The 26,602-nt window shown below is 29.2% G+C and overlaps 3 protein-coding genes across 3 annotated transcripts in view; 2 read left to right on the forward strand and 1 right to left on the reverse strand.

The window, feature by feature from the left end:
* Gp210 (nucleoporin 210) overlaps positions 1–8,239 on the forward strand; it is a 66,094-nt gene extending 57,855 nt beyond the window's left edge. The window contains exons 40-45 of the mRNA XM_043041779.3: positions 335–484; positions 1,237–1,484; positions 2,610–2,826; positions 2,912–3,022; positions 5,089–5,187; positions 6,370–8,239. Coding sequence (XP_042897713.2) covers positions 335–484; positions 1,237–1,484; positions 2,610–2,826; positions 2,912–3,022; positions 5,089–5,187; positions 6,370–6,527 — 983 coding nt within the window. The 3' untranslated portion in view covers positions 6,528–8,239. The remainder of the gene's footprint in view (positions 1–334; positions 485–1,236; positions 1,485–2,609; positions 2,827–2,911; positions 3,023–5,088; positions 5,188–6,369) is intronic.
* A 3,477-nt stretch (positions 8,240–11,716) lies between these two features.
* LOC107443855 (phenoloxidase-activating factor 2) lies at positions 11,717–26,393 on the reverse strand. Its single transcript, XM_043041780.3, has 6 exons — positions 26,255–26,393; positions 23,637–23,910; positions 17,037–17,216; positions 15,598–15,704; positions 13,250–13,518; positions 11,717–12,265 (listed from the first exon to the last, which is right to left on the reverse strand). The coding sequence occupies exons 2-6, from the start codon at positions 23,886–23,888 to the stop codon at positions 11,919–11,921; spliced, it is 1,155 nt and encodes a 384-aa protein (XP_042897714.2). The 5' UTR covers positions 23,889–23,910; positions 26,255–26,393; the 3' UTR covers positions 11,717–11,918.
* LOC107443846 (tryptase alpha/beta-1) overlaps positions 26,346–26,602 on the forward strand; it is a 34,597-nt gene continuing 34,340 nt past the window's right edge. Inside the window, exon 1 of the mRNA XM_043041741.3 lies at positions 26,346–26,486. The gene's annotated coding sequence lies outside the window, so the exon portion shown is untranslated. The remainder of the gene's footprint in view (positions 26,487–26,602) is intronic.

Consider the following 26,602-nt stretch of genomic DNA (forward strand, 5'->3'; position numbering starts at 1 on the left):
GTGTAATTTAAAATAAAAATACTCATACCAATACATAAATTTTTTTTCTCTAAGTTTTTAATGCAAGGCTACATTTAATGGTTTACACAAACATGTGATGGTTATTTGATGGTTTGATGGACACATGTCAAAAACTTAGTGGACTTTTTTAACAATAATATCAAACTTAAAAAAAATGATTATTGCTGTTTTTTAATGTAAACAATATTCTGTTAATAATAAAATACTTATAGATACTTATTGGTTGGAGAAATTGAAAATTTTTTGATGCAATTATAAACTTTATGAGAGACTATGTTTATTAATTTATAAATATTAATTTTTGTTTTTTTAGGCAAAAACTGTACATCAGCCACAGAACATTCAATGCCTTTACCTCTTATCCAACCACCATTCACTTGTGAATTAAACTTTATCAGTTCATCAATGGATGTGAGTGTCAATGATTTGTTCCACACATCAAGTGGTTTTGATATTGAGAAAGGTAATGCTTTAAATATTATATTAATAAATAATTTTACCCAGTTGAGTTTATTTTCTTCAAATCATATTTTAGTAAAAGGTGTGTTAAGTTTGGTAATTGTTACTTACCTCTTCACTAGTGAAAATTATTTGTACCATCCAAGAAGAAAATTCTGTTTTTTTTTTTTTTTTTTTTTTTTTTTTTTTTTTTTTTTTAAACTTCTGGATCTTACACCTCTGTTACTTAATTTATTATTAAGCTTGTAAAATAAAAATTTAATTTACATAGATTATATACCAGGTTTTCAAAAAATGACTAACAATTTGAAAAAATCAATTAAAAAAAAAGATAAAAATATACTGTTTTTTGTGATCTGATTAGAAAACAAAATGTATTTTCTCTAATTTTCAAAGTTAGTTACGAACTTCATCAAAAGATGGCGCTGCTAACTTAGCATAACTATGGCTCAAGAATTTCAAAATTGCCATCATTTGCAGAATTAACATTGATGCTACCTGAGGACAAAGAACTTGGTGGCAACATTTAATCGGAATGATCTGAGATCGAAACATTAATTTAAGAAATAGAATAAAATATTTTCTAACTGTGTGGCATTTTTTTTGGGGGGGGGGATTGGAGGTTACAATATTACATAGATGATTATAATTTGCTATGTTTACTGCATATATTACATGTTACAAGGTTCATTATCTAGTCTTTATATCATAGTATTTAATTTTTTTTATAAAAAATTATTTTTTATGATATTTTAGGTACCTATTACTGCAGTATTGAACCACTAGCTGGAAACCATATTGATGAGTATAGTACTTTAGAGGGCCAACTTTCTTTAATAGCTAATCTTGTATCTTTGGATCATACCTCATCTCTTTCCCAGCAACTTCTGTTGCCGTTTTACCCTGCATTTCATGTGCAACAAGAGGAATTAGTTTTATCTGATGTTCAAAGTTCAAATCATATTGTGATATCAGCTGTACCTGCTGTACAGCGATGCATTCAGGTACTTTTTATCCTTGACCAATCAATTTTATTTTGATACATATTAGTTTCACTTATTAAAAAAATTTAATGTTTTGTTTTTAATGTTTATAAATGAGCCTTTTTTTACGTTTATTTATCCATCATAAATATTTTTTTGTTGCCGTTTTTCCATGCCAAATTTATAAAATAAAAATTAATTAATAATTTAATGTAGTTTTATCTGTAGTATTATAGTTATGCTGTTTTGTTTTTAAATATTAAAAATTTTGATTAATTAAAAGTATTGCTTCTAAAAAATTTATTGACATACTAGTAATGGCAGGGTGCCTAGCTTTTTTAAAAAGTGCTGAAAGGTGCTTATTTTCAATTTTTGTTTTTTGAAAACCTTTAAAGGCGCCTTTTGTGAAGTTCTTAATTTTCTCTCTTCTAAAATAAATTAAAATAAAAAAAATATAAAAATGTTATTTCATGTTAAAGTCGAAGATAGTTTTTTTGTACCTTGTAATTTATTTTAGTAGAAATTAGTGGCAGGGACATTATGATTTTCTTGCAGCCATGTACTCTTGTGTCTAAAAATGAGTAACTCCTCTCATCCTGTTTAATTTTAGGTTAATTAAATAATTTATATTGATGGTTTTTTAAAATTTTTATTTTTAAACGAAGAAGTAATTGCTGTAAAATTATAAATAATTGCACCCATGACTTGTGACTGAAGACTTAAAAAAAAACAACTTTTTTTTAAAAAATTTGTTTTTTTTGTCTTTCCGACAAAGTTTTTTAGGATCATTAAAATTAGAGGACTTGATGTTAATTTTATCGATTATTATCAAGAATTCATCAATAGTCTTTCTGGCTGATGAGCAGGAAGGAGAATCGCCTTATTCGAAAATAAAGAAATTTTTTATGCTTCATAGAAATGTTTGTTCTAAAGCTATAAGGTTATTTTTAGTTTTTTTAAAAACTGATTTAGACCATTTTTTATTTATTCTTTACATTTATTATTCTTTAACTTAAGCGTGCAATTTACATTCTAAATGGCGTGTTTGCAGCATATGTATGTTATTATATAGCATATGCACTAATTTTTTCAGTTATGACAATACATTATTTAAGTGCATCTTTATATTTTAATTCTGATTTACAGGTTGTTCCAAGTGATCCATCAGCCTTAAAAATCAAGCCAGCTGCATTAAACTCAATGTATCCTTCCACTACCTCTTTTCTGGTCGAGCTACTCGATTTTAATGTCTTATGGAAAATTGATGCATTATCTTTGCATGTTGATATTAGCTGCCCATCCACCAAACAACAAGTAAAAGTCCCTATTAGGATTAAAAGACTTGAAGTACCGTTAGATGGCAGTAAGTTTTATAACAAATGATTAATGATTATAAGTACTTCTTCACCTACTTCTTGGGTTTTATTATTCCAATTTTTTTTTAATAGGTGGCTACTGCCTGCCATCTCCAGTTCCCCCTGTGTCCGAAATTTGGTATGATTGGTATTTCATTCTGAAGATAACCACAGCTGTTGTATTTATCTTTCTAATTTCTTATGGTAAGCTATTTTGTTTATAGGGATGATAAATGCCTGCAATGGTTTTCTGACAGTTACAAGTATTTGTACACCCAGTAATATGAACTCGAATGAGGGGGCCAATATCACATGTTATTATGATATTGGTCCCCTTTTGCATTGATGAGAGCTTGCACATGTCTGGAAAGAGTTCTGGTCCCCTTTTGCATTGACGAGAGCTTGCACATGTCTGGGGGGAGTTTTGGTCCCCTTTTGCATTGATGAGAGCTTGCACATGTCTGGGGAGAGTTTTGGTCCTCTTTTGCATTGATGAGAGCTTGCACATGTCTGGGGAGAGTTTCTAACAGCTTTTGAATGGGGGGGATAGAAATTGACTTGCAGGTGTCCATCTTGAAGTGAATGTTCACAGTGAAGATAGTCCTTTTGGCTGACTGGGTAATTTGCATTTAATCAGTCTTTAAGATGTTCTGTGGGATTTAGATTGGGGCTATAAAAGGGTCTAGCTTTTGAATGCCCAGTTCGCCAAACCGTGGCTATATAAGTCGATGGAAGTTATTCTACTGGAAGAGAAATCAGATTTCCTGGAAATATTGCCATAGAGTTTGAAGAGTGTTCAGAGTGTCCTCATACGTCTCCAAATATATGTTCATTTCATGTAAGTTCATGATTCCAACTACAGTAACTAAGGAACCCAGGTCAATCTATTAATGATACCTTTGTCTAGATAGAATCTATAGACAAGGCCTGATTAGTAAAGAAAATGCATGTGCAAGGCTTTCTGAAAACCCTTTTAGTCAAAATCTAATAATGAGACATGTCAACTCTTCCACTATCCAGAACCAAGCTAAAAATTACACAAATTTCATTCAATGTGAGAGACAAACTTAAAATTACCAATAACTGTTAAAATTTTTACTATTTTTTTTAAGAATTTATGTCTCTAGGCTTCAATTACATTTCTATTTACACAAACTTATTTCAGCTCATAACTTAATTTATTATCTGATTTGATTTTTTATTTATTTATTATTATTTTTTTAATGTTTGGGTATGTTGGTACACTAACAAATTAAAGAAAGTTTTTTTGATCATGTCAGTTTCTAAAATATTAAAATTCCATCATTGACTGTTTTATATTCTATAACAAAGCTTCTTACATTTTTCTAAAAGAATTGTGTACAGCTGGGGTCAGCAAAATTATATTGACCCCTATGGTACGATATATAATCATAAATGAATATCAATTCTATTCAATTGCAAATTTATTGGTATGCTCAAATTTTTTTTTAGAATATCATTTGTAATTGCTATATAGTTAGTAAATATTTTATAGTAGATTATATCTTATTCAATTTCTATTCCAGCATATTTTCTTATTGTTTAAAATTTGTGTGTTTCATGACTTGTTACTAATTCTCAGACTTGTGAGAAATGATTTCTTGCCCCATTTTGCTAGTAGAGCACCATGCACCACCTTTACATCACCAGTCATATTTGCAAGAGGAGATTGTTTATCCCTTGAAGCAAAGATGCTTTTTAATAATGTAACTGGGTAAATTTTGAACAAGTATAAATGTTACTGAATATATCCACAGCTTTGTAATGCAGCGTTTTTCTTTTTAATTGCATTCATAACTCACATATGGTTGAAACTGGCCTCAGTCATGTTAATTAACAAAATGGATAAATGAATTGATTGTGTAGTTCTTGGGCGATTTTAGACTGAAACTAACAAATATGAAATTAAACATTGCCATCAATGGCATCTATCTGATTGATTTAATTAAAAATTTGATTTTGTCAAAATGAAATGAAGGATTTAAGAATCAGGGAATTTCCCCCCCTGTTTTATGTTGTTTTTTATTTGAAGGGTTCGATAAGAGAATTATAAAAAAATTTAGGGGGATCAATGTTAAAAATGTTTGGCGCTCCCTGGTGTATGGTATTCTTTGATGTATCCTCTTTGGTTTCTCAAGTCATGAAGAAGTATTAAATAGTTTAAAAGTGATTACCTTCAGTTATTTTCTGTATTTATTTTGTATTTGTATAAATAAACATATGTTTCTGTGACTTATTCTTCTCCTTAGTTTTCCGGTGGTTAACTAGTGCCAGGAAAGGAATGGTGACTCGTCAGCCTGTGTTTCTAAATAACAGTCATAATGGTTCACACAGTTTCTCCTCACCAGGTTAGTAGTATAACCAGATATATTTGTAATTTCTGAAGTAAATTTAGAATTTTGTTATGCTATTTTTAATTTGTATAAGAAAATTGTTTCCATTATGTTTTATTGAATTATGTCTCAACTTTAAACTAATTGGTTAGTTGGGTTTATATTTCTCAGCATTTCATCCCTTCAGTGGGTCGATAAAATGAGTACCAAGCATGCTTGGTACTCATTTAAACACTCGGGACTCCGGGTTGGTCTGACTACTCAACCGAAACATCTGCTTTTGCATCTCGGAGCCAAAGGTCAAGAAAACCGAGAAAACTGGCACAGTAGGCCTTGGCCCTCTATGGGCTGTCTCGCCACTGAGTTTGGTTTTATATTTATTACAATACAATTACATAATGGTATGAAGAATAGACCTTAAATATATTATAGCTAATTACTGTGTAGTTTTAGTTATCAAATCAGACCCAAAATTTTAAATAACCTATTTTTCGTTATTTATGGGTTTAAATTTTTAACCCTAAAATATGGTGAATAGGCACAATCTGAAAAAATATCTAAATAGAAAAACAGTCAAAAGATTGAGTAACTTAAATGGTAATTTTATTTTTTACTTATTACTGTGCAAAAACTTCAAAATTATTTATAAGCTTACAATCATTTGTACACAATCAAAAATTTTTTTTCCTGAAGCTAATTCCATGTAAAAAATAATTTTTTAGTAGTTTATAATCAGAATTTTAAAGTATAAAATTTAAACATCTAATTTATGAGTAAATATTTTAATTACAAAATCCAGAACTTAAAAAGTTGAACAGTTCCTAAGTTTAATTACTTTTTCCCCCCTAAAAGCAATAAGGTAATTTTGCTTATTAAAACTTCCTAGTTGAAAAGAATAAAAAATTTTCATATCTTATAAAATATGTTCTTTATTAAATTAGTGAGAAAAAATATTTAAATTGATATTTTTCATAAAATTCTCAGGGTAAACAAGTTTTTTTAAAAAAGGATGTCAGCATTTTTGAATTTGTATACTTAGTTCTCAAGAGATGGAGAGAAACATGAAAAAGAAGAACATTTTTTAAAGGGACCAGATTTTAAACTTCTTTTCTAACTTAACTTTAAGGAGTGTAAATTAAAATAAATATAACATGAGAACTATTGTTTGGGATATTAAATGAATATTTCTATTTTTAGGTAGTCCTCAATTTACACCATCACCTTTTCGACCACAGAGGCTTTCTCCTCCAGAAGATAGATTAGAGGACTTATCGCAGCCTCTTTTACGACTCTGCACTCTGGATACTTCTCCTTCTAGACAACAACGAAGGCATTTAGATAATGTGTTCAGGTGAAAAGAAAAAAAACATTTGATTGAAAAAAGAATATCATCTTCACATTTGTATTTAAGACTTCATTTTGTCGTAAAAAATGTAAATAAGTTGTTTATCCCATTGACATTAGTATGTTGAGACTTTTAGAAAATTTAATTTAATATTTGTATTGTTAAAGTTAATGGTTCAGCGACAGCAATTGCGAAATGCAAATCTTTACTGTGATGATCATTTGAATTGTATGATATAGTGAGGCTTTTAAATCAAATTTTCCTATTTTGGAAAAGTTATAAAACTTTTGGTGTGTTATGATTTTCATGTTGTATATGCAATCAGGGTGGCCACTCATTCAGGGAAACTTACATAATGGTTACAAACTTACCCTTACCTCTGAAAGTTTTTGAAGTACCAGTAATTATCAGTGTTGTTTTTCACATTCATTTCATTGAATTATGATATCGCTGTGCCTACATAATTTTATTGTAATTGTTTCTGCCTAATAACAGACAATTTTTTTTTATACCAATAATCGTAAAATCTTGATTGATTGTTTCTAGAGGGGTCATTCATTATGATCGATAAACACGGCAAAACAATGAATGCGGGACAACTTAAAATATCAAATAATGACTAGTATGAAAATTAATAAATTTACAGTAAAAAATTGTAGTTGAAAAATTTAAGTACTTCCTGCAAAAATGTTTACGATGCAAGAAAAAGACAAGTAAATATAATTGTTTTAAGTATTTGAAAACTTTGTTCTCTTCTTTCTCAGCTCAGAAATAAAAAAAAAATCACATTTGCCTGATTGTTGTTTATTTTCTAGAAATTTGAGTGAATACAAAAAGTTTCTCATTGTTTTAAACATTTTGAGGCTTTCTGCAAATGTTTGCTCTAATTGGTTGTGTTAAATTCGATTTTCACCCGTATCACTTTGTGCCTCTTTAGCATTTGCGACCATTTCTTCAACTGATAACACCACAAGTTTCAACATTTTTATCAACTGATGCTAAACACCATACCTGTTGTTTAAAGCATTTTACCCAAACGGTAACAAATCCACAATTTTTTCCTTATTAACATCTAAAGTTACTGATTTTTACGAAGTTACTCTTTTTAAAACAAATTAACTTAAATTTTTTTCAAATGTCAGTAGAATTTCCGAATGATAGAAACGAAACCTACTAGTTTTAAAAACAATCCTAAGGGGTATTGTTAGCATTATAAGAATAGCATTTGTGCAGAACCATTAAAACAGGACGCTAAATGTAGGAAAACAAATGATGCGGGAATGATGGATCGAGGTTCGACTGTATATGTTCAAGTACTTATGTGTTTATTTTTCTTGTCATCAATGTTAAAAAAGGGAAAAACTTGAATTTTCAGAGAAATTTATTTTCAAAGCTCGAAGTTTTTGAAACATTGGTAGTTAGCAGTATTTTGTCGTATCCATTTCAATGACTAATAATATTGTGCTCACATATTTTTATTGCAATTGTTTTGGTCTAATATTAGACACTTTTATGTAACTAATTATATCTATAAATATGCATCCTGTCAGTTCTGTTATCAATGATTTTTTTAAAATAAATAATTTGCTTATAATTTCGTGTTTAACATCTTAAAACCGTTGAATAATAAATATTATTGCAAACCAATTCCCATCTATCTGAAACTACTTTTTTAATATGAAAACTTTTGGCATGAAATAATGAACAATTTTAGTTTAAAAATTTTTTTTCTTTATGCATTTATAAATTCCTAATACTAATATATACATGTGTAAATTTGTAATCACCCTGGAAATAAATTTTGAAAATTTTTAGCTTAAATCATGAAAATTGCTAAAATTTTATTCTTAAAATCTTTTAGGAAATTCGGTATTGAAAGATTGCTACCCTGATTCAGTTATCTGCTATATCAATCTTTAAAATCTAATCTGTTTATTATTGATTTTTGATGTACCATTTTAGATCCCCACTATCTTATAAATATTGTGATATGATTGTTCTGGTCACAGTGGGATCTATTATGGAGCACGATTGGTGATTGCAGTTATGTTTGAAAATGTCAGCACCTTCTCTGTTGATTTTTAACTCTCATTTTGAATTGATAATGTGAGAAATTAAAATAGTTAATGATATAAGGATGTCTTGACTGTATTGCATTTAGAAATTTAAACATACCTGTCAATTCTTGATTCTGTCAGTTTATCCTAGTTAAATAAAAAATGTAAATTTTTTTACAAAATCTGGAAAATTTCTGGGGGGGGGGGGGGGAGGACCTGTGTTGATATAGTTTTTAACTCAGTTTATGGTTTGATTGATTATTTAAAAAATATCACTTCTAAATGATAAATCTTTTTTATAGGTCTTTTTTTTTTTAAATATTCAAATTTTTTTTTTTTTTTAAACTGTCATTTTTTTAATTAAATTTTTTTTCCTAAAATGAGTTGAATTCAAAATCACTGCTCGAATATGAAATAAAAAAGTTATTAAAACATTTTATATTCAAATTCATTTAATACCAATTACAATTGGAAAACAATGCAGTCAATTTAAATTTATAATTATTAGTGCTATATAGTTTTTGGATTTTTTTTCCAAAAAAATAAAAAATTCTATAATTCCCTAAAAATTAATTCACATGATGTAATTGTATTAAACATTTTAACTATGCAATAAATGAATTAAAGTTTGTATTGTTTCATAAAGTTTTCTGATTACAGCTGTCATTAAATGTGTTCATAGTATAACTATCTTTTGCTTAGATTTTTTTTTTAGTTTATCTTTTTTTCACATTGTTTTTATTGTTTTCATCCAGAGAAATTTACGTCTTAGAACTTTCCTCATAAGTTTTGATAAGCGTGGATACTTTCACTTTTAATTCATTTTCTATTGCAAATGATGATGGTAAAAATACATCTTTTGAATGACTTTATTTAAAAATATTTTAAATGTTCCTTTTTTTTGTATAAAAGAATATACCTTAGCAAAATGTTAAGCCATGGTATGCAGCCATTTATCTGTAATTTTGTTTTGTTTGTAACTAATTCTTATCAATTTGAAATTTGGTCAAAATTCTGGAAGTGGTTTACTAAAACATACACCTAGTATGATAAGAATAATAAGTGTTAGATAAGACTGATGTAATATAAATTACCAACTAAAGCATTTACATTTTTACTGATTTTTTTTAAATGTATAGTTTTGTATAAATCTTAGCAAAGTGAAAATTTCAAAGTTATAATAATTTTTAATAAAAATAATAAAAATTTAAATAAAAATAATTTTTTTTAATATAATTAATGACATTTGTAAAAGAAATAGCTTTATGATAAATAATTGTGAACTTACAGTGCTCTCCAAAAAGTAAAATATTTTTCTCAAAACAGATAAAAATGTACAATTACTGTAAAATTCCACGAATAATCAATATTTTGAATGAAAAGAAGAAAAAAATTATGTAGTTTATAAATCATTAGTTTGTTCTAAATTTTGCTTTTTAAAAATTTATTGGAAAAAAATATGAAGTTTATATAAGCTTAAAATAGGGGGGTGGAGTTTAACCTTAATGGATAATAGTGCATTAAAAGCAGCATGACTCTATTAATGAGTTCAATGCCGACATTGAAGAAACTGCACATGTGAAAAAGAGCATGTAAAATGTTTTTTAAAAATATCAAACACTTTCTTTGCAATTTTTTTGTCGGTTTTTATCGCACTATTCTTATTAATGGTGACACTTGACAAATTCCCAGCATTACAATTTCTTTTGCTAAAAATATTGTTCCAACTCCATTTTTGGTTTTTTACTGTAACAATTTTGTTTCGATTAAAAAAGTGGGTGTTGCCATTAGAAAATTCTGTAATTGTAACTGCAAAAGCTATACAATAGTTTTTAACTATTGTTCTTGTGCACATGGATCATAATACCCATAAGCAAAATTTTAGAATCACCCTGCATTTATTTATTACATGTTATCTTCTAGTATTAAAAACAACGAATGGAAGTAGTCTGAGGTTGCATTTTTCACCACTAGAACTATTTTTAAAGTTATTCTAGTTATCAAGCTTGTTTTCATACAACTGCAAACATCTTGGCAAAGCAACATTGCCATTCAGCTAAAATTTACCGAGAAGTTTTAAGTTGTAAATAATAATATTCCAACTGTCCTCACCACATCTGTTTTGAAGTTTGTAAATTTAACTATGATCTAGGAAAATTTTAATTATTTAATCAGAAACTAATTCTTTTAATCTCGAAAAAATGTTAAATTTTTACTGTCATTGAAATTCATAATAAGACCATGTCCTGTTCTAAGGGCCGACCGCTTCATAGAACCTAGGAATTGGGATATTCAGGGCCACCCAGCCCCTAATCAAAAATCCATATATTTTTTAAAAAAATAATTTTTATTTCTATTATATTGAACTATCTATGTAAATATAATTTATCATACTTGGTTAATTTAGATGGCCACTTCATGAATTTCAACTGTTTTGTTAATTTCAGTTTAAGGCTCTGTAATGCAATGTTCTTATTGTAGATACCACTGCCATCTTTGTCATATTGATTGAAAAGAAATAAACTTTTCATAACTTTTGTTTGTATTGCCTCCAGATTATTTTGAAGCGGGAAGTATTCAAGATAACATTCTCCTATTGTGATCTCCATCTTTCATGCTGTGCTACTTAGTCTAGTTGAAAAAGTGTGCACAGTTTGTTTAACATGGAGAAAAACTGGGTTCTTGAAATTCTGAGTTTAGATTGCTCAACACACTATTTTTTTATCTACTACCTTTGAGTGCAGGACTCATTAGGCCATGGCCCCCTTAAATTTGATTTCAAGAAAAACAATGAATTTTCAAAATATTTTTTAGTTCTAATTTAAATATGCTTTCTTAAAAAGATATGTAAATACTTTTATATTTGAATAAATAAAAAATATACGAGAAAAAAATTTAATCTAAGTGCCCCAAAAATTTGAATGGCCTAGGGCGGCACGGTTAGAGTGCTAGTTCCAGCTTTTTCTGATCTAGCTTGAGGATTTCCTAAAACTAAAAGCAATTTGTCTCTTAATATTCAATGTAAGAAAAAAGCACACAGTAGGAAAAATCTCATAATTTTGCCTCAAACATTATTTTACTGTCTGTTTATCATTATGTGCAACGAAACAGTATTATAATGTTATGCATAAACTAAACAAGATAGTTTAAAAATCTTATGTTTTATTAAAACTTTCAGTACATTAAATGAATGAGCGTTTTGACACAATTATGAAATCAAATAAAAACCAATATATATTGATGAGTTTCAAGAAGATGAAAAAACACCAGAAATATTAACAAATGAACTATATAAATGCAGTATTTCGCAGATTTCTTGAACTTGTGAGGACGTGTGTAGACAATCAGGAATTCCAGTACTCTTCTAATGGCTTCTGTGTTTGGGAAGTGATCCAATCCAGGTATTTTCTAACATTGACATACACTCCTGGTACTCCTTCATGCCCACAATCAATTCCCCAGGACACTAGTCCGGCAACCGCGTAAGAGTTGTCATTTCTGTAGCAAACCAAAGGCCCACCACCATCACCCTTGCATGTGTCTTGCCCAGCTTTACCTCCAGCGCAGAGGAAACCTCCATGCAATTTGAAGCGTGGTCCTAATCTTGTTTTTCGGAGCATCGCCTGGCATTCATCATTTGCTAGAACTGGTAGAGTTACTTCTTTCATGATCAGGGAAAATCGTCCGCTTTCTGAAAAAAATGAATTACGACCAATGTTTAAAAATATATATATATGAAAATCAGAAGTCTATGAAATAGTCAAGAACAGAATCCTAGCATACAATGATGTGCTGGAAAATTAAGTGAAAGGCTCTATTTCAGAAAATGAAATTAGGAAACAATTACAAGTGCTACAAATGACTAGTTTTATTTTTTAAAAATAATCAAAAAATTACTCTAAAATCGGGTGTTAGCCTTATTTTATTAAAATTGTTATATAAAATATTTACCCAAAATGCTTCTTTTCTCATATTTGGATCAAAGAGTGTATCCTCATTAATTTTAATGTATATTTCTAGTACCTGCAATCCCACCAGATTATTTTTTCATTTCTTTTGCAATTTTTTGTCCAGATATTTACCTGTACTACCATTCTTTTAATGGCATCCAATATTGCTACTATACTTTACAGAATTTTTTTTTATTTTAAAAAAAGCAGCTCTTTATTTTTTGTTGACTGCTTTGTGTTATTAGTCCAGTGCCATCTGCAAAATGTCATATTGCAAAAATTAGACATGGCGCAAGTGCCAGAAATTTTTTTTAAATCTCTGCACATTCTAAATGGTTTATGGTTTGTTATCTCAAGGTCTGATAAAAAATTGTTTTAGTTTTGAGAGCCGCATTTAGCTATAATCTTACAATTAAAAACCTAAGTAAACTTAATGAATTTTATTGTGTTATAAGTATAAATTAGTGAACATCATCATGCAATTTAGAAAATTAATAAGCGTATGATAAAATTCCACCATATCATAGTGTAAAATTCAGCTACTGCAAAAATAATTTTTGCAATCACAATTACACCATTTGGTCCTTAGTCTATGATCACTACCAATGGGTTAAGCTAATCCAGCCATCTCATATTATTGAGCTATTTCTGCGTAATATTATAAAAGTACACAAAACTGTTTTCCTTACTTATCTTAGTAAATTTAAGTGTTGCTCAATACTTACTGTATGCATCTGTACCCCATCCAGTAGTAATGCATTCATGTCCTGTGAAGTCGTCTTCATCGTGGGGAAGGCATGCCGTGTCTATGTGGGGTTTAAAGACGACGTCTTTATCCAAGCGAACGACTGCAATGTCATTAAAAAGATTTCTCTCTCTATACTGAGGATGGAGCATTATCTGTTCTGCGCCATAATCTTCGTGCTTCATAAACTCGTCTGTATTTTGAGTGTCCCATTCTCCCAGTCGAATAACCATACTTCCTTTGTCAGTTCTAATTGAAGTGGGAAAAAAATATTTAAAATCAATTTATATGTTAAAATAATAAAAAAAATTAATTTTTATGACTTCACTTATTTTTGTGGAGAAAAATATTAGGTACGTTCTATAGAATTCTTAAAATTGAATCTCGAAATAAAACTTTATATTGACATTCTCTCGTTTTTGTTTTAGTTCTAAAAATTAAAATTGTATAAAAAATAAACCAACACTATAAGATACTACGGGGCTCCACCTCTGCTCGCTAATGCTCGCCAACCCCCAAGAATTGCTACGCAATCCTATGCCATGGCTCTCTGCGCTCGCTCGCCAATGAACACAATGTTCTAGCACAAAGACATAGTATTGTACTTATGTAGAAGAATTCTATCAATATTTTTATTGGCTTTTAAAAAAGTAGATTAGCTATTTAGATTGTACATGGTGAAAAAATCAAAACATTAGCTAAATGAGAAACATATCAGCAAAATAAATTATCAAATATTGCAGTTACTCACCTAAATTCAACTAAATGTGTATAATAAATTAGTTAATGCTAGAAATTCTGAAAGTTTTAGAAAAAAATTTTATTATTTAAAAATATACACTTTAAACCCTAACTTTTCCTTGTGAGATAATAACCCTCAAAAAGTCTTTCATTTTCAAGAACACAAAAATTTGTTTTATCGCCAAATAAAATATTTTTTGGTGATCAGCATTATTGAAATCAATTTCTATATTAATTAACATTTGTGATAAAGTACATAACATTTTAGAACAAAATAAGGATGTTTTGCATACAATAAATTAAAATGCATGGCTGTTAGCATTACCCGAGAAATACCACGTGGAGGTCGCCATGCTGCATTTCTAATCGGGGAGTTTTGATTTTGGCAGTTACCCTTACCTACTGCCAGTAGAAGTTTCAATAAAATTTTTTCCAAAAAAACATTTTTTTCTGCAAAGCTCTAAGAAATTAACACTAAGCATTTAGAATTTCTTTGAAAACACAGTTATAGATTTGGCATCTTGGGGCAATTACTGAAAGACTGTCGAATGACTTAACTCTTGACAGGCCAACATAAAGTTGTTCATGACTAAAAACTTGTTTCGTATATTTGCCAGAATTTCTTTCTTTGGCCCAGAAGTAAGCATTACAATAACTACATTGTTCCGTCATTGAGCCAATATTATACTCTTCGACATCTACTGTTACATCTTGAAAAGTTATTATTGCACTTGATCTCTGCAATCTACGTCTTCCATAACATTCCTCAACACTTTCTTGGGCTCTTCGAACACGTTTTCTTTCATTACGTTTAAAAGCCCTAGCAGCTTCACTAATATTCTGCATTTTAAAGGGTGAAAATTCAATGCATAAATAAACACGAAATATAAAAAAAATTCAATGCAAACACTTAGACGTTTAGGTAGCTCCCAGTAGAAAAATATCAATTCAACAGCGGCCTTTTAAAGCATTCTCACTTCAATTAATTGATTAATTCCTAATTGAGTTTAAATTAAATATTATCATGTTTTTAGGGCATGAATTGAACAACCTGATAATGCTCACTCTGGTTATTGCTTCCGTTTTTAAAAGCGCTATATGTTGAACCACCTCATCTAAATTTGCCATGTGACATTTTTAGCAGCAATCATTGGTCGATTTTCTAACGTTGCCATTCGGGGAGTTGTAATGAGGCTTTTTTTTGGTGCCGTGTAAGAGAAATATATATATATAGATTTTACCTTAAAAATTTTTTGCATTGTGATATTACTACTAATATTTCAATGAAGATGTTGCATTATGTATGGAAGAGTTTAAAATTGCTTGCAAAACAACTTTTTTCTTTTGCAACTTTGTCCCTCTCTCCTTACGGAAATATCTACTGATTTCAGTATTTTATTTCTCATTAATTAAAGCAACTCATTTTATAAATTTATATCTCATTAATTACGCAACTTCTCAAACTAGTGTATAAAATTCATTTAATACATTCTCAACTTTTGAACCTTGTTTACCTTAGAAACCCAATCATTAAAAAAAAAACCTGATAATTATCTAGTCTAACAAGTAAGTCAATAAGAAACTCACAAGAATTTATCAACACAATGAGCTACAGTGAGTATGTGTCGATTATCAATCAAAGTTCCTCCACACTTGAAGATAAAATCATTTCCATCTCGTCTTAATACAGCAGCCTACAATAAAAAAGATTTTCACAGTTTTAGAATTAAATAATTTTCTTCTGAAACAATTTGAAACTAATATTTAATTATCAAATAGCAAGTAATGTGTTCGATTGATTGCAACATCTTATATAGTTTTTTATCTGCAGGAAAAAAATGCGAAGTGGCTTCAGGAGTATTTTTATCTCGTAATTTTTATTAAGGTAAGTTTTCAAATTAAAAAATTTGTTTTAGTAGTTTTATGAAATTCTGTTTTGGTGTTGATAGCAATAGAAAGAAAATAGTTGTCATGTCACTTTTCTCGAAATCTATCATGAAGCACTTGCGATGTTTTTTCGCTGTAGCCGTCACACACAATTAGTGAGACTCCATCTAGCTGTATAATAGAGAAGAAATCTTTTTTTTCACATGCTATGTCAATTGTGCACAGAAACGCCTGGATCATTTTTTAAAAATTTTTTTTTTACACTCCTATTAAGCATAGGATAGTTTTCAACTTAAGATATTGCTTACTTTATGGAAATATATATATCGGCGCAAAATGCCTGATTGAGAAAATGGGCACAGCAAAAAATGCAACTTTTCAATATTCAACTCAAATTTAACAACTAAAAAAGGAATTTCGTGCTTACTTTTTGAAAGGTTAGGCATAATCACTTTGGAGTAGAGGTGGCTGAGTATATTACAGTCGTAACTTTTCAGACTATCTCTTCGTTTTCAGATCACGAAACGATGAAGTGGGTTTTGAAAATCTAAATTCGTGCAAGATCAATTTAATTTCACTATTATAAATTTATAGGACACATGACAACCTCCTTTAGAGCCACATCCATGTTCTTAAACGCGCATCTTGAGCTGTGTCCAAAATAAAAGGCAGGCTTGGTAGATGCTCAAAACAGAAAATTAAACTTTTTCTTGCGATTTTAATTAGTTTCCGGATTATTTTAATTTTAAATGTAACGTAGTGATGCTAACGAACGTGTTTTTAACTATCTCTTATCGTATAACAATTGCACAAAAACAACGCTATTTCTGGAAACACCCTTGTATACAAATTATAAAAACTCATAAATAGCTTTTTTAATTATCAGAAAGCATAAAGTACATCTTTTCTTTGGACAAAGGGTTAATACAATATTTTTAATTCAATGCTTAAATCTATTTTTAAAAATTTAATGCACTGCTTTTTACTAGATGACAATTGTTACTGGATGCTAACAATAAACTAATAGTTCTGGATTTAAAATTGAAAAGCACATGATGCCATACTAAGTGTTAAAAATTAATATTTTGCTGTTGCAACTTGTTTGAAACTAAGCCAATTGATAAAATAGAAGCTAATACCTGCCAAGGCCATTCTCCAAATTCAGCTTCTCCGCTTTCATGTGCAGATAATATGCGTCCATTGATACCTCCTGGATTTCTTGTTCCACATTTGTGCTCATAAGGAACTATAGTTGAAGTTTCTGGATTACGGCAACATACATGGTATGGTCCACACCCTGGAGGAACATATTTTTCATCCTTTGAATTAAACAATATACATTTTATTTTAAACAGGACAACAAAAATTTTATATTAAACAATTATTCAGTTTTGGTACAAAGTACTAAGGGGGCCGGAAAGTAATGTAGTTTCGGTGCATTTGATATTTGTTATCAAGATTTTATTTTTAATCAATAATGTATTCATTCACCCTCATTAGCAACAAGCTTTCAATGTCGGATCGGGAAAAAAATGAATTGGTATCTAAGACTAATGAATATTTAATGTGCCGAAACGACATTACTTTCCGGTCCCCCCAATAATATATTTCAATTCGGACTAGCTTAATAAAACGTTACTGTAAACTAATCTGGATACCTCTAGGTTGCGTTATCCCGAGGGTTAATTTTTTAGAGAGAAACCTGTTTAATTTTGTGGCAACAAACTATAATTTTAAAATTACCAAAAAGATACAATTAAAATATACTTTCAATTATCCGCATTCATTTGAAAACATTAATATTTTGATAAATATATATAATTTCAAAATGCTTCCGAAAAGTGAAAGAGCAGTATGGCAAGGAATTTTCTGTATTATCAAAGCAATTAAATTCACAGCTTCTAATGTATATCTTTAATGATTTTATAACGGCAATGGATATCAACTTTGGAAAAGAAGTTTCAGGATTATGTTTTGGTGTGAAAAACTAGGCAATCAAGAATGGCTTAAATGAGATAAATTTTATATTACTGTAATACAATCTGCCAATTATAGTTAGCTGTAATAAAATTTTTAATATTATATACTAGCTGTCTGCAATAGAAAATTGATCTGTCTTCATTAACTCACTACTTCATGATACTACGTTAGCCCCTGTTGTCATCGGTGTTATTGTTCTGAATCTATAGTCAGTTTATGGAAATAACCTCCTTGCCATTTTTCTGGAGCAGTGGCTGTGACTATAGTTACGAGGTCTAGCTATTTCAAGTAGAGGTGTTGGGTCAATCTTAAAGACAAATTTTGGCTCTAGGGGGTCGGTGTGAGAAAGGGGATCAGGAGAGAGGGAGAAACTGCCCTCTTTGAAAGGTGTTATTTCTTATTTTTTCATTACAGCAGACGACTTTAAACTTGCTGGTAAGGGGATATCTTTCCATAGACAAACTATACGACAATATTTTAAGTGTAAATGGGCGATGGGTAGAAACTGTTCAGGGTTTCACCGCTTTTTGACTTCCTAAAATATTATATAAGCGAAAAAATCTAGTTGGTAATTGGTCTGCCTTCACGAACTTACGGTTGCCACTTTGTTCTCCGTCCACCAGCTGGAACTCACAACTTCGTGTCCCTAAACAGTGTTGAACAATAGCCTCCAAATTTAGCAACATTAATTTTCAGAGTATTGATACAATGTAAAAAAAGCTCCTTTGTGGAAAAAATGCTCAACAGTGCAGAACAAAAATTAAACGTAATAGATTTTTAATAGTTGTGAGAAGAGAAACGTTTGTAATCTCAAATAAAGTTTAAATTATGCGATGCTTATAGAAAGTCAATGTTCATCATTAGCTTTCATTACAAAAAATAGAACTTATTTTGGTGTTTTTAGAAAAAGCACACTTTTGAAAATATACATCTAAGAGTATTCAGCTCAAATATTATTTGCTTATATTTCAAATGAAGAAATTAAGCAGTACGAGTCCCTAATTGCTAAGAATGGGAAAATTTTTCTGGCTGGAGTGGTTATAACGACCGATGCATTGCTCCCAGTTTGTTATTCTATAAATGCAATGTTAGTTTTATCCTTTAGAACGTCCGCACTGAATCATTTATTCCGATATAGCGACCGAAATTTAGTCATTTAATTTAGAAAAAGTTTCAAAGAAATGACTTAAAATCATTATTTTCTTTGATGCTATCACACAATAAACATACCCAAGTCCCTTTTAAATGTTAAATGAAGGGAAGGAAAGTTATATAAACCCCTAAATTCTTATATTAAATCCTAGAATCATAATTTATGGTCATTTATAACTTTCTCTTCAAAGGATACAATATAAAAGCATTTTTCACCAATGCAATATTATTTTAAACTATACTTTGTATATATTAATAAAGAAAAAAAGTTGCATTAGTAATAATTTTTTTGTTATTTACCAAATTTTTTTTTAAGTAAAGCATTGCTTTATTAATGGTAAAGTATTTTTTTTTTTAAGCTATCACTAAATATTGACGACATTGTGCACTCACAATGTAACAACCTCACATTAAAATGTTTCTAACGCACGGACTACGAGGGTCATTATATCAGGTGTTGAATGTATTTTTAAATCTATTCTAGGAAATGTTTTTTTTTACAGGAAAATACACATTAAAGCTTTCATTTCTTTTGCAACTTACAACGTTTTAAGTTCAGCTAAACGGAAGATAAATTTAAAAAAACCTGATAAAAACTTTTTTTGTGGATTTTAACAAATTTTCAATGATATTGTTTAACCAAGATAACTAAATAATATTTTGTAAAAGCTAATCCCTTTTTATTGCAAATAAAGTTTTTATTTTTAAGGCCGCACATACCGAGAATCGAGACAATCTATGAAATTCAGAAATAAATGTCCAATATTTTCAAGTCATTTGAATGAACACTGTAAAACTGTGACTATTTCAAGTCAAGTAAATAGCACAGGAGGATAGATACGAAATGTACTAACTGGTACAAAGATTAAATTTCCTTTCATTCCGACAAATTACTTAGAAAATTGGGACTTCCAAATTTCCGGAGCTTTTAGCGGACACAAATATTTATTTGCTGTTTTATCTTCTTCCTTTTTCGACTTCCGTGTTATTATGAGATGACAAGAACGTAACACGCTTCCACGATTTTTATTTCTGTCGACACTGATAAATAATGTGACATTGATAACACATCCACATTGCACCAATATCTGCATAGACTATATGTTCCTGTGCATGTAGATTAAATGAGTTAACTTTTTGACTCAGAATTTCGTCATACTTTTTTCATTATTTTGAATTAATGTAGGTTAAAAAAAATATTTTAGCATTTTAATAATTTATAGTTATGATATACAGCCTGAAACGCCGGTGTCATTTAAAGCATTAATGTAGAAAATTCCAAACACAGCTCACTTAAAAAGAATAATTTTTCAAATTTTCAGTTATTTTTATCCAAGAGAAACAGTTTTATTCATCTTTAAAATTTCTTTAATTTGCAAAATTAATTATCGATTAATTTTGAATATGAATAAAAAAATCCTTTTTGATTTTGTATTTTAGTGCAAACGTAATTCCGATAATTTAACAGATTTTGTTCGGTAATTATTCCTGTTTTTTGTAATTAAAAAAATACCTAAATACATTTTTGATTTTAATTAGAGCGTCAGAAAAAAATATTATATAGATACATATAAAAGGGAAATCTGCGTCAAATCAAACCAAAAAATAAATAAATAAATAAATAAAATGGAAAATTCTATGCCATCAAACACAGTGTTAAGCATTTAAGGTACTCTAATATCATCGGAGTTACTTTACAATTTAATTTTTGCTTATGTATTATGTACTAAAACATGATATTAATATAATAAAAGTTTAAAACGATTTTTTTCCCTTCAAGTTGTTAGGTGTTTAAAATTGTCAAAATATTTTAAAAAAGATGATATTTTTTTAAAGCATCCAACTTTGTCATAAATTATTATTTTTCACTTTTAATTGTTTTATAGTGGTTCTAAAAATGAGGACTAACATATTTTAAGATATCACATTTGAAAATAGGGGTAATAAAACGAGAAAACTAGTTTTGAGTTTATGGTTAAACTTACAGGTCTTGCCATCTCGGCCTCAAGGTGATTTTTCTTAGATAATAACTTTTGTTGCTATAGTTATAGAAACAAAATTCAAATGGTTTTGGAAAGATAAAAATGAATAATTCTAATTTTATGTGAAAATCAGACATTTGACAATTTAGTCATAAATGGCCTAAGAAAATAGTTCAATTCTTCAAGATATAGCTTCGCTTGTTATTTTTTAGCTCATATTTTTTATGAGATTAATTTTTGGATTGGTTTGCTCCCATATTTCATTGGCACAAAGCCTTGAAGAGGCTATAGTGGTATTCCATTTTATCGATAAATCTAAAAAAAAAATATTTATTAGATGAAATATTTAAATGTATTGAGATTTCCTTTTTCTTTCTCTGCTTAAGATTCATATTATGAATTATAAAATAGCAGATAGGTGAAAAAGTTATTTCCTAAATTCTCTGCACTCCTTCACAAAATAATAGCTAAATAAATATTCCTTTAAAATTATTACTTAGGAAATTTAACAATTATGTTTTTGTTGAAATGAAGATTTCCCTTTCTAGCAGAGCTTGAAATTTAAAGAATGAAGCAATCTCTTTAGAATAACATTCTAACTACTAAAATTTAAAAAGAAAGTAAAGAAACGTAGATGAATCGTGATGCATGACGTCACGAAACGAGTACCGTGGTTCTCTGAATTCATAAGTCCTCCTTTCGAGGTGCCTCTGATTCGACCCAGTAATTAAAAACGTCATGCTGTTTTTATGGTCCGTTAAAGGTTAATTTATTCAATGAATTTAATCGATTTTAACTAATGATGTTTGAAGGTAAGAGTTTTAACATGTGATTATAAAATTTTATTCAAACAATTAAGTCAATCACCAACACATTGAGAAATATTAAAGTCGTAAATCTCCGCGTTCCCGAAAAAATGTAGCTCATCAATTATTTTCTATTTTTATCGATAAAATAATTTGAAGATTAGTGAAAATTGGAAAATTGAAGACCATCGATTTAGTTTCACTAAATTGAATTTCCTCATTTGATAAATTTATTGAAAAAAAAAAACAGAAATAATCTGAAGATACTTTTGGTTAACTTTCCATTAAACTTTGATTAATGTTTACTAAATTTTATTAACTTTCGTACTTCCAATTCTAAAAAAATTTGAGATGGTTATGAAATTTTCTTCGTGGAAAAAGGTGGGCAGAGATTTGTCATTTTCTTAGTATCAGTAAGGACATGCTTGTAAGAAAAAAGTAAGCAACTGACCTGTTTCGCCTAACTTCTATAAGACATCGTGATAAAATTTAATTTTAAAATAGGTATTTTTTTGTTCGGTGTTTGCGGTTTCATTTGAGTAGTTCAAAAAGGTGAAAGTAAGATTGTGAAAGTTTATGAGGAAACCAAGGTAAAATAAACTAATAAATTTCTTTCAGATAATTTTGGTAATGATGACGAGCACAAAGTAACATAAAAAAAAAAGGAATTTTCTCAGTCAAACTGCTGCATAATCTTCATTGATTCAAATTCGTTTGTAATCCCAATGCAGCATTGTCAGTAATAGATCAGCTTAATTTAGCTTGTATCAAGCAAAGTTGTAAAGATTACTAAAAATTAATCATTAAAAAGTTTATAATTAAATTTTTTTAACTTTAATTAGAATTTTATACATTCATTAATATTTTCAAATGGGAAAGGTTTCGATGAAAAAAAAAATCTGAACCAAATAAAATAACAAATAATTTAGAAATTAGTAAATTTTTTTACAAAATTTGTATCGTGTTTTTTTTTTTTAATTTTTAATTGTATTCAAGCTAAAATAAAGCTAATTATACATCTTCATCTAAATATATACTGATTATTTTTCGTTTTAGAATGTATAAGTTTTTGAATAATTCAGAATGTGCAAAGGCAAAGTGAAATACACAAATAAGAAGTTCTGAATAAAGGAATACAGTATATGCGATCTGAATATTCCCAGTTTTCTTTTTTTGTGTGTCAAATTTAAAAAGGGAAAAATAGTCCCTTATTTTACGCCAAAGAGGATATAAAAAATCTTTTTTTCCTTTTCTTTTAAATAAAATGAAAATTGGACATAAAAAGCTTTTGTTACGTAAATTAGAATTTTAAACATTCATTAATATTTTGAAATGGAATATATCTCTATAAAAATAAGTCAAAACTAAGTAGAATAAAAAAAAATAATTCAGAAATTATTAATTAAAAAATTTTGCTTCTAATCAGTTTTGATATTATTCAAGAGAAAATATAGATATAGCTGATTAAAGATCTTTATCTAAATACATGCTGACTATTTTTCGTTTCAAATTAAAAATTTCAGGACATTTCAAAATTTGCGAGGAGCTCATAATATGCAAATACGAAGTTCAGAATATGAGAATACATCATATAAGATCTGAATAATTCAAAATTTTTTTTTTGTGTTAGACGTAAAAGGGAAAAAAATTGTCTTTAATCTTGCATCAAGGAGGATAGAAAAAAAATTCCCCTTTATCTCCTCAGCAATTTTTTAGAAGTTTTTCTCTTAAATCGGTGATAAAAGCGTCTGCAGATATTGTAATAATCTGCAAAAAGATTTCTGCTATTAGGGTTACGACCATTATAATTTTTACTTACCAAAGCTAATTCTTCGTTTTGCGGTTTTCGTCTTGGATCAATAATGTTCGATCCATCATCCACTATCTCACCATCCACGCATAGATAGAATGGCACACAAAGACAATCTTCAGTTGCTCTACCTGGTTCCGAGTAATCAGACTCGTAATCATCATTGTTATCCAGAGACCTTGGATTATCTACCTGCGCTCTGCAGAAGAGTAAAGAGCAAGTGAAAAGAGTTACAACTGATGGACAAATCCTTGGCAACATAATTACTTCTGACGAAATGACCCTGGAAAATGAGCACTAACTGTTACAAAGTTCAGCAATTACACCAGAAACACTTAGTATCAATTGGACATTAGATATTTCGACTTAGCAAATGTTTAGCCACATTTTAACTATTATGATTCTAGAGAAAAAATATTGAATAGTTTATGAATAGTCACATAATAGAGCATTCATACGCAGTTTTCAATGGTTTAATGAAATAAATCCCAGATTTTCAAAAGTCATCACACTTTGTCGTCCCTAGGGGAAAAGCTGAACCAGAGTTTTTGACTTATATACGTAATGATATATATATAAAAAAAAATAAAGCATTCCCGCAATAGCCTGTTGTGGGCCAGGGGCATCATGGAGGCTAAGGCCCCACAATTTTGTGACCTATGACATGATTGTAGCAATGTGGTCAGCATTACGCACAAGCCGCAGCCGCCTTTGCGTCCCAGACAATATCTCACTTATCGATCTAAAGTTGGGTGGGCTACACTGGGAATCGAACCCTCACCTTTAATATTGACAATTTAGCCGACCGGCCTGTGTAGGGGGCAGGGAACTGTCCTTGGATCAGAAAGGTTCTGGGTTCGAATTCCTGGCAAGACATGGATGTTCTTTCCTTCCCTGTACTATCTGTCCTTACTGTTGGAGCGACGTTGGCCCACCTAATATGGTGCCCCTGTAAGAGAGGTCAACAAAATCGCCCTGTAGATACCTGAATTGACGGATGTTAACACAGGCGGGCATTAGAGGAAAAAAAAGAATGATTGGCAATTTAAGTGTCTTTATCACTGATTCATCGCAGCTAAATGAAAATATGGAATAAAACAATTATGGTAAGAGTGAGATTTCGTAATTAAACTCTAAAATATTTCTTAAACTCGATTAAAAAATCCGAGGAAATTTATTTATTTTTAAATTTAATTAAAAACAGTTTAAAATTCAAATATGGTGAAATTAATATTATGAATCTTTGCAATTTTTAAACATTGTCTTTAATCAAATTAAATTTTATTACAAAGGATTACTCTTGTTATTTTATAAAACTTCTTTAGTTTGAATAATAAAAACTTGTCTTTTTTTTACATATTAAATTCGTCTAACAATTCTGATCGTTGTATTGATTCAAGTTCATGATCCATTTCGATTCATTTTCGATCCGGCATTGAAAGGTTGTTGCTAACGAGGATGAATACGTTATTGATTAAAAATGAAATCTTGATAACAAATATCAAATGCACCGAAACGACATTACTTTCCGATCCCCCAATATACATATAGCGTGCATTAGAAATTGATGATATTGTAAATTTAAAAGAAATATTAACAATAGTCATTCTGAAGTATAATTCTTTTGTGTTTGCGATGGAAATCGATATAACTTAAAAAAAGCATAGAATAAAGAGCACAATCACTCTCGCTGTGAAGTCGGTACTGGAATTTTTTTTTTTTTAAACTTACTACATATGTTTTCAAGAATTGTTATATTTTGCATGATAGCTAACATGCATTAGTTTTATATCATAAAATTTTGAGTTGAGAACAATAATTCGAAATTTGATTTTCATTTAATATAAATATCCCGTGAAACAAAATATTGCCTTGCCGAGAATGTTTGCACTACTTGTATTTCCTATTGTGCGAGTATCAAAAATTATTTTAATTCAAACAATTTACAAGATTGATAATTATTATTTAAAAAAATCGATTTACGTCCACAAATTATTTCCTTTTAGATTGATACCATTTTGAAACGAAGAAATGAATCTAATGTTAAGAGTTCAAGATACTAAATTTTAATTGTGAATTAACGTTTTTTTTTTTAAAAAATATTGTTAAATTATCTTATAAATTTATTAAAATTTTAAATTTTTACTAAACTTTTTAAATTATCCCACCAAACGAGAAATGTGGCATAGACATTTCTGGCTTTCACGTCAAAAATTAGAAACTAAATGATAATATTTGCATATATATTTTATAAATACATATTTATTCCACATATATATTATTATGAATCAATATGTATTTTATTCATAATTTTTTTTTCGGAATTCGACGCAAAGTAGTTTGAAACATAGAGGAGAAATCGTTTGCAATAAAATTTAAAATGAAGCAAAACAGTTATACTAACATTTGAATTTTTGTAATTTTTACCGTCTTCGATGGAAATATAGGTCTCACATAAACTTAGGTTCAAGGCCTCTCAATATTTCTAAATTTGTCATATTTTGCGTTCCAAATATAAAATACAACACAAAGCCAAATTTAGTTACAGAAATTTTAATCTAAGATAACCAATATTTACATTGTTTAGAAAAGAACAATTAAATCGAATTCATTGTAAGTTTACTCACCAGGTAGTTGGACCGGTCAGACTCGTCCAAATTTGAAGAGTGAAAGTACACCAGACGAACCTCACTCTTCAAGGCAGATCTTTTCAGTATTTTTTAGTTAACTGATTACACAAGGTCATAGTCGCTATAGGGGAATTATTATCCATTGGCCAACAAAATTAGTGACGTCAAGGCAGGATGTTGGGAATTCTGAAAGAACTATTTACGCAATAACAGCTTGTCTATTTGAAAGGTTAGAAATTTTCACCTTTATTTTTCTTGTTTTGGTAACACATTAATAGATATATAATTAATAACGCTTTTAAGAGCGTGTGCCTAGGAGCTGTTAGAATGCATTTGTTGCATCTT

Source organism: Parasteatoda tepidariorum, chromosome 6 (assembly GCF_982258835.1).
Source record: "Parasteatoda tepidariorum strain Cologne lab strain chromosome 6, Ptep-v5.0, whole genome shotgun sequence".
Taxonomy (NCBI): Eukaryota; Metazoa; Arthropoda; class Arachnida; order Araneae; family Theridiidae; genus Parasteatoda; species Parasteatoda tepidariorum.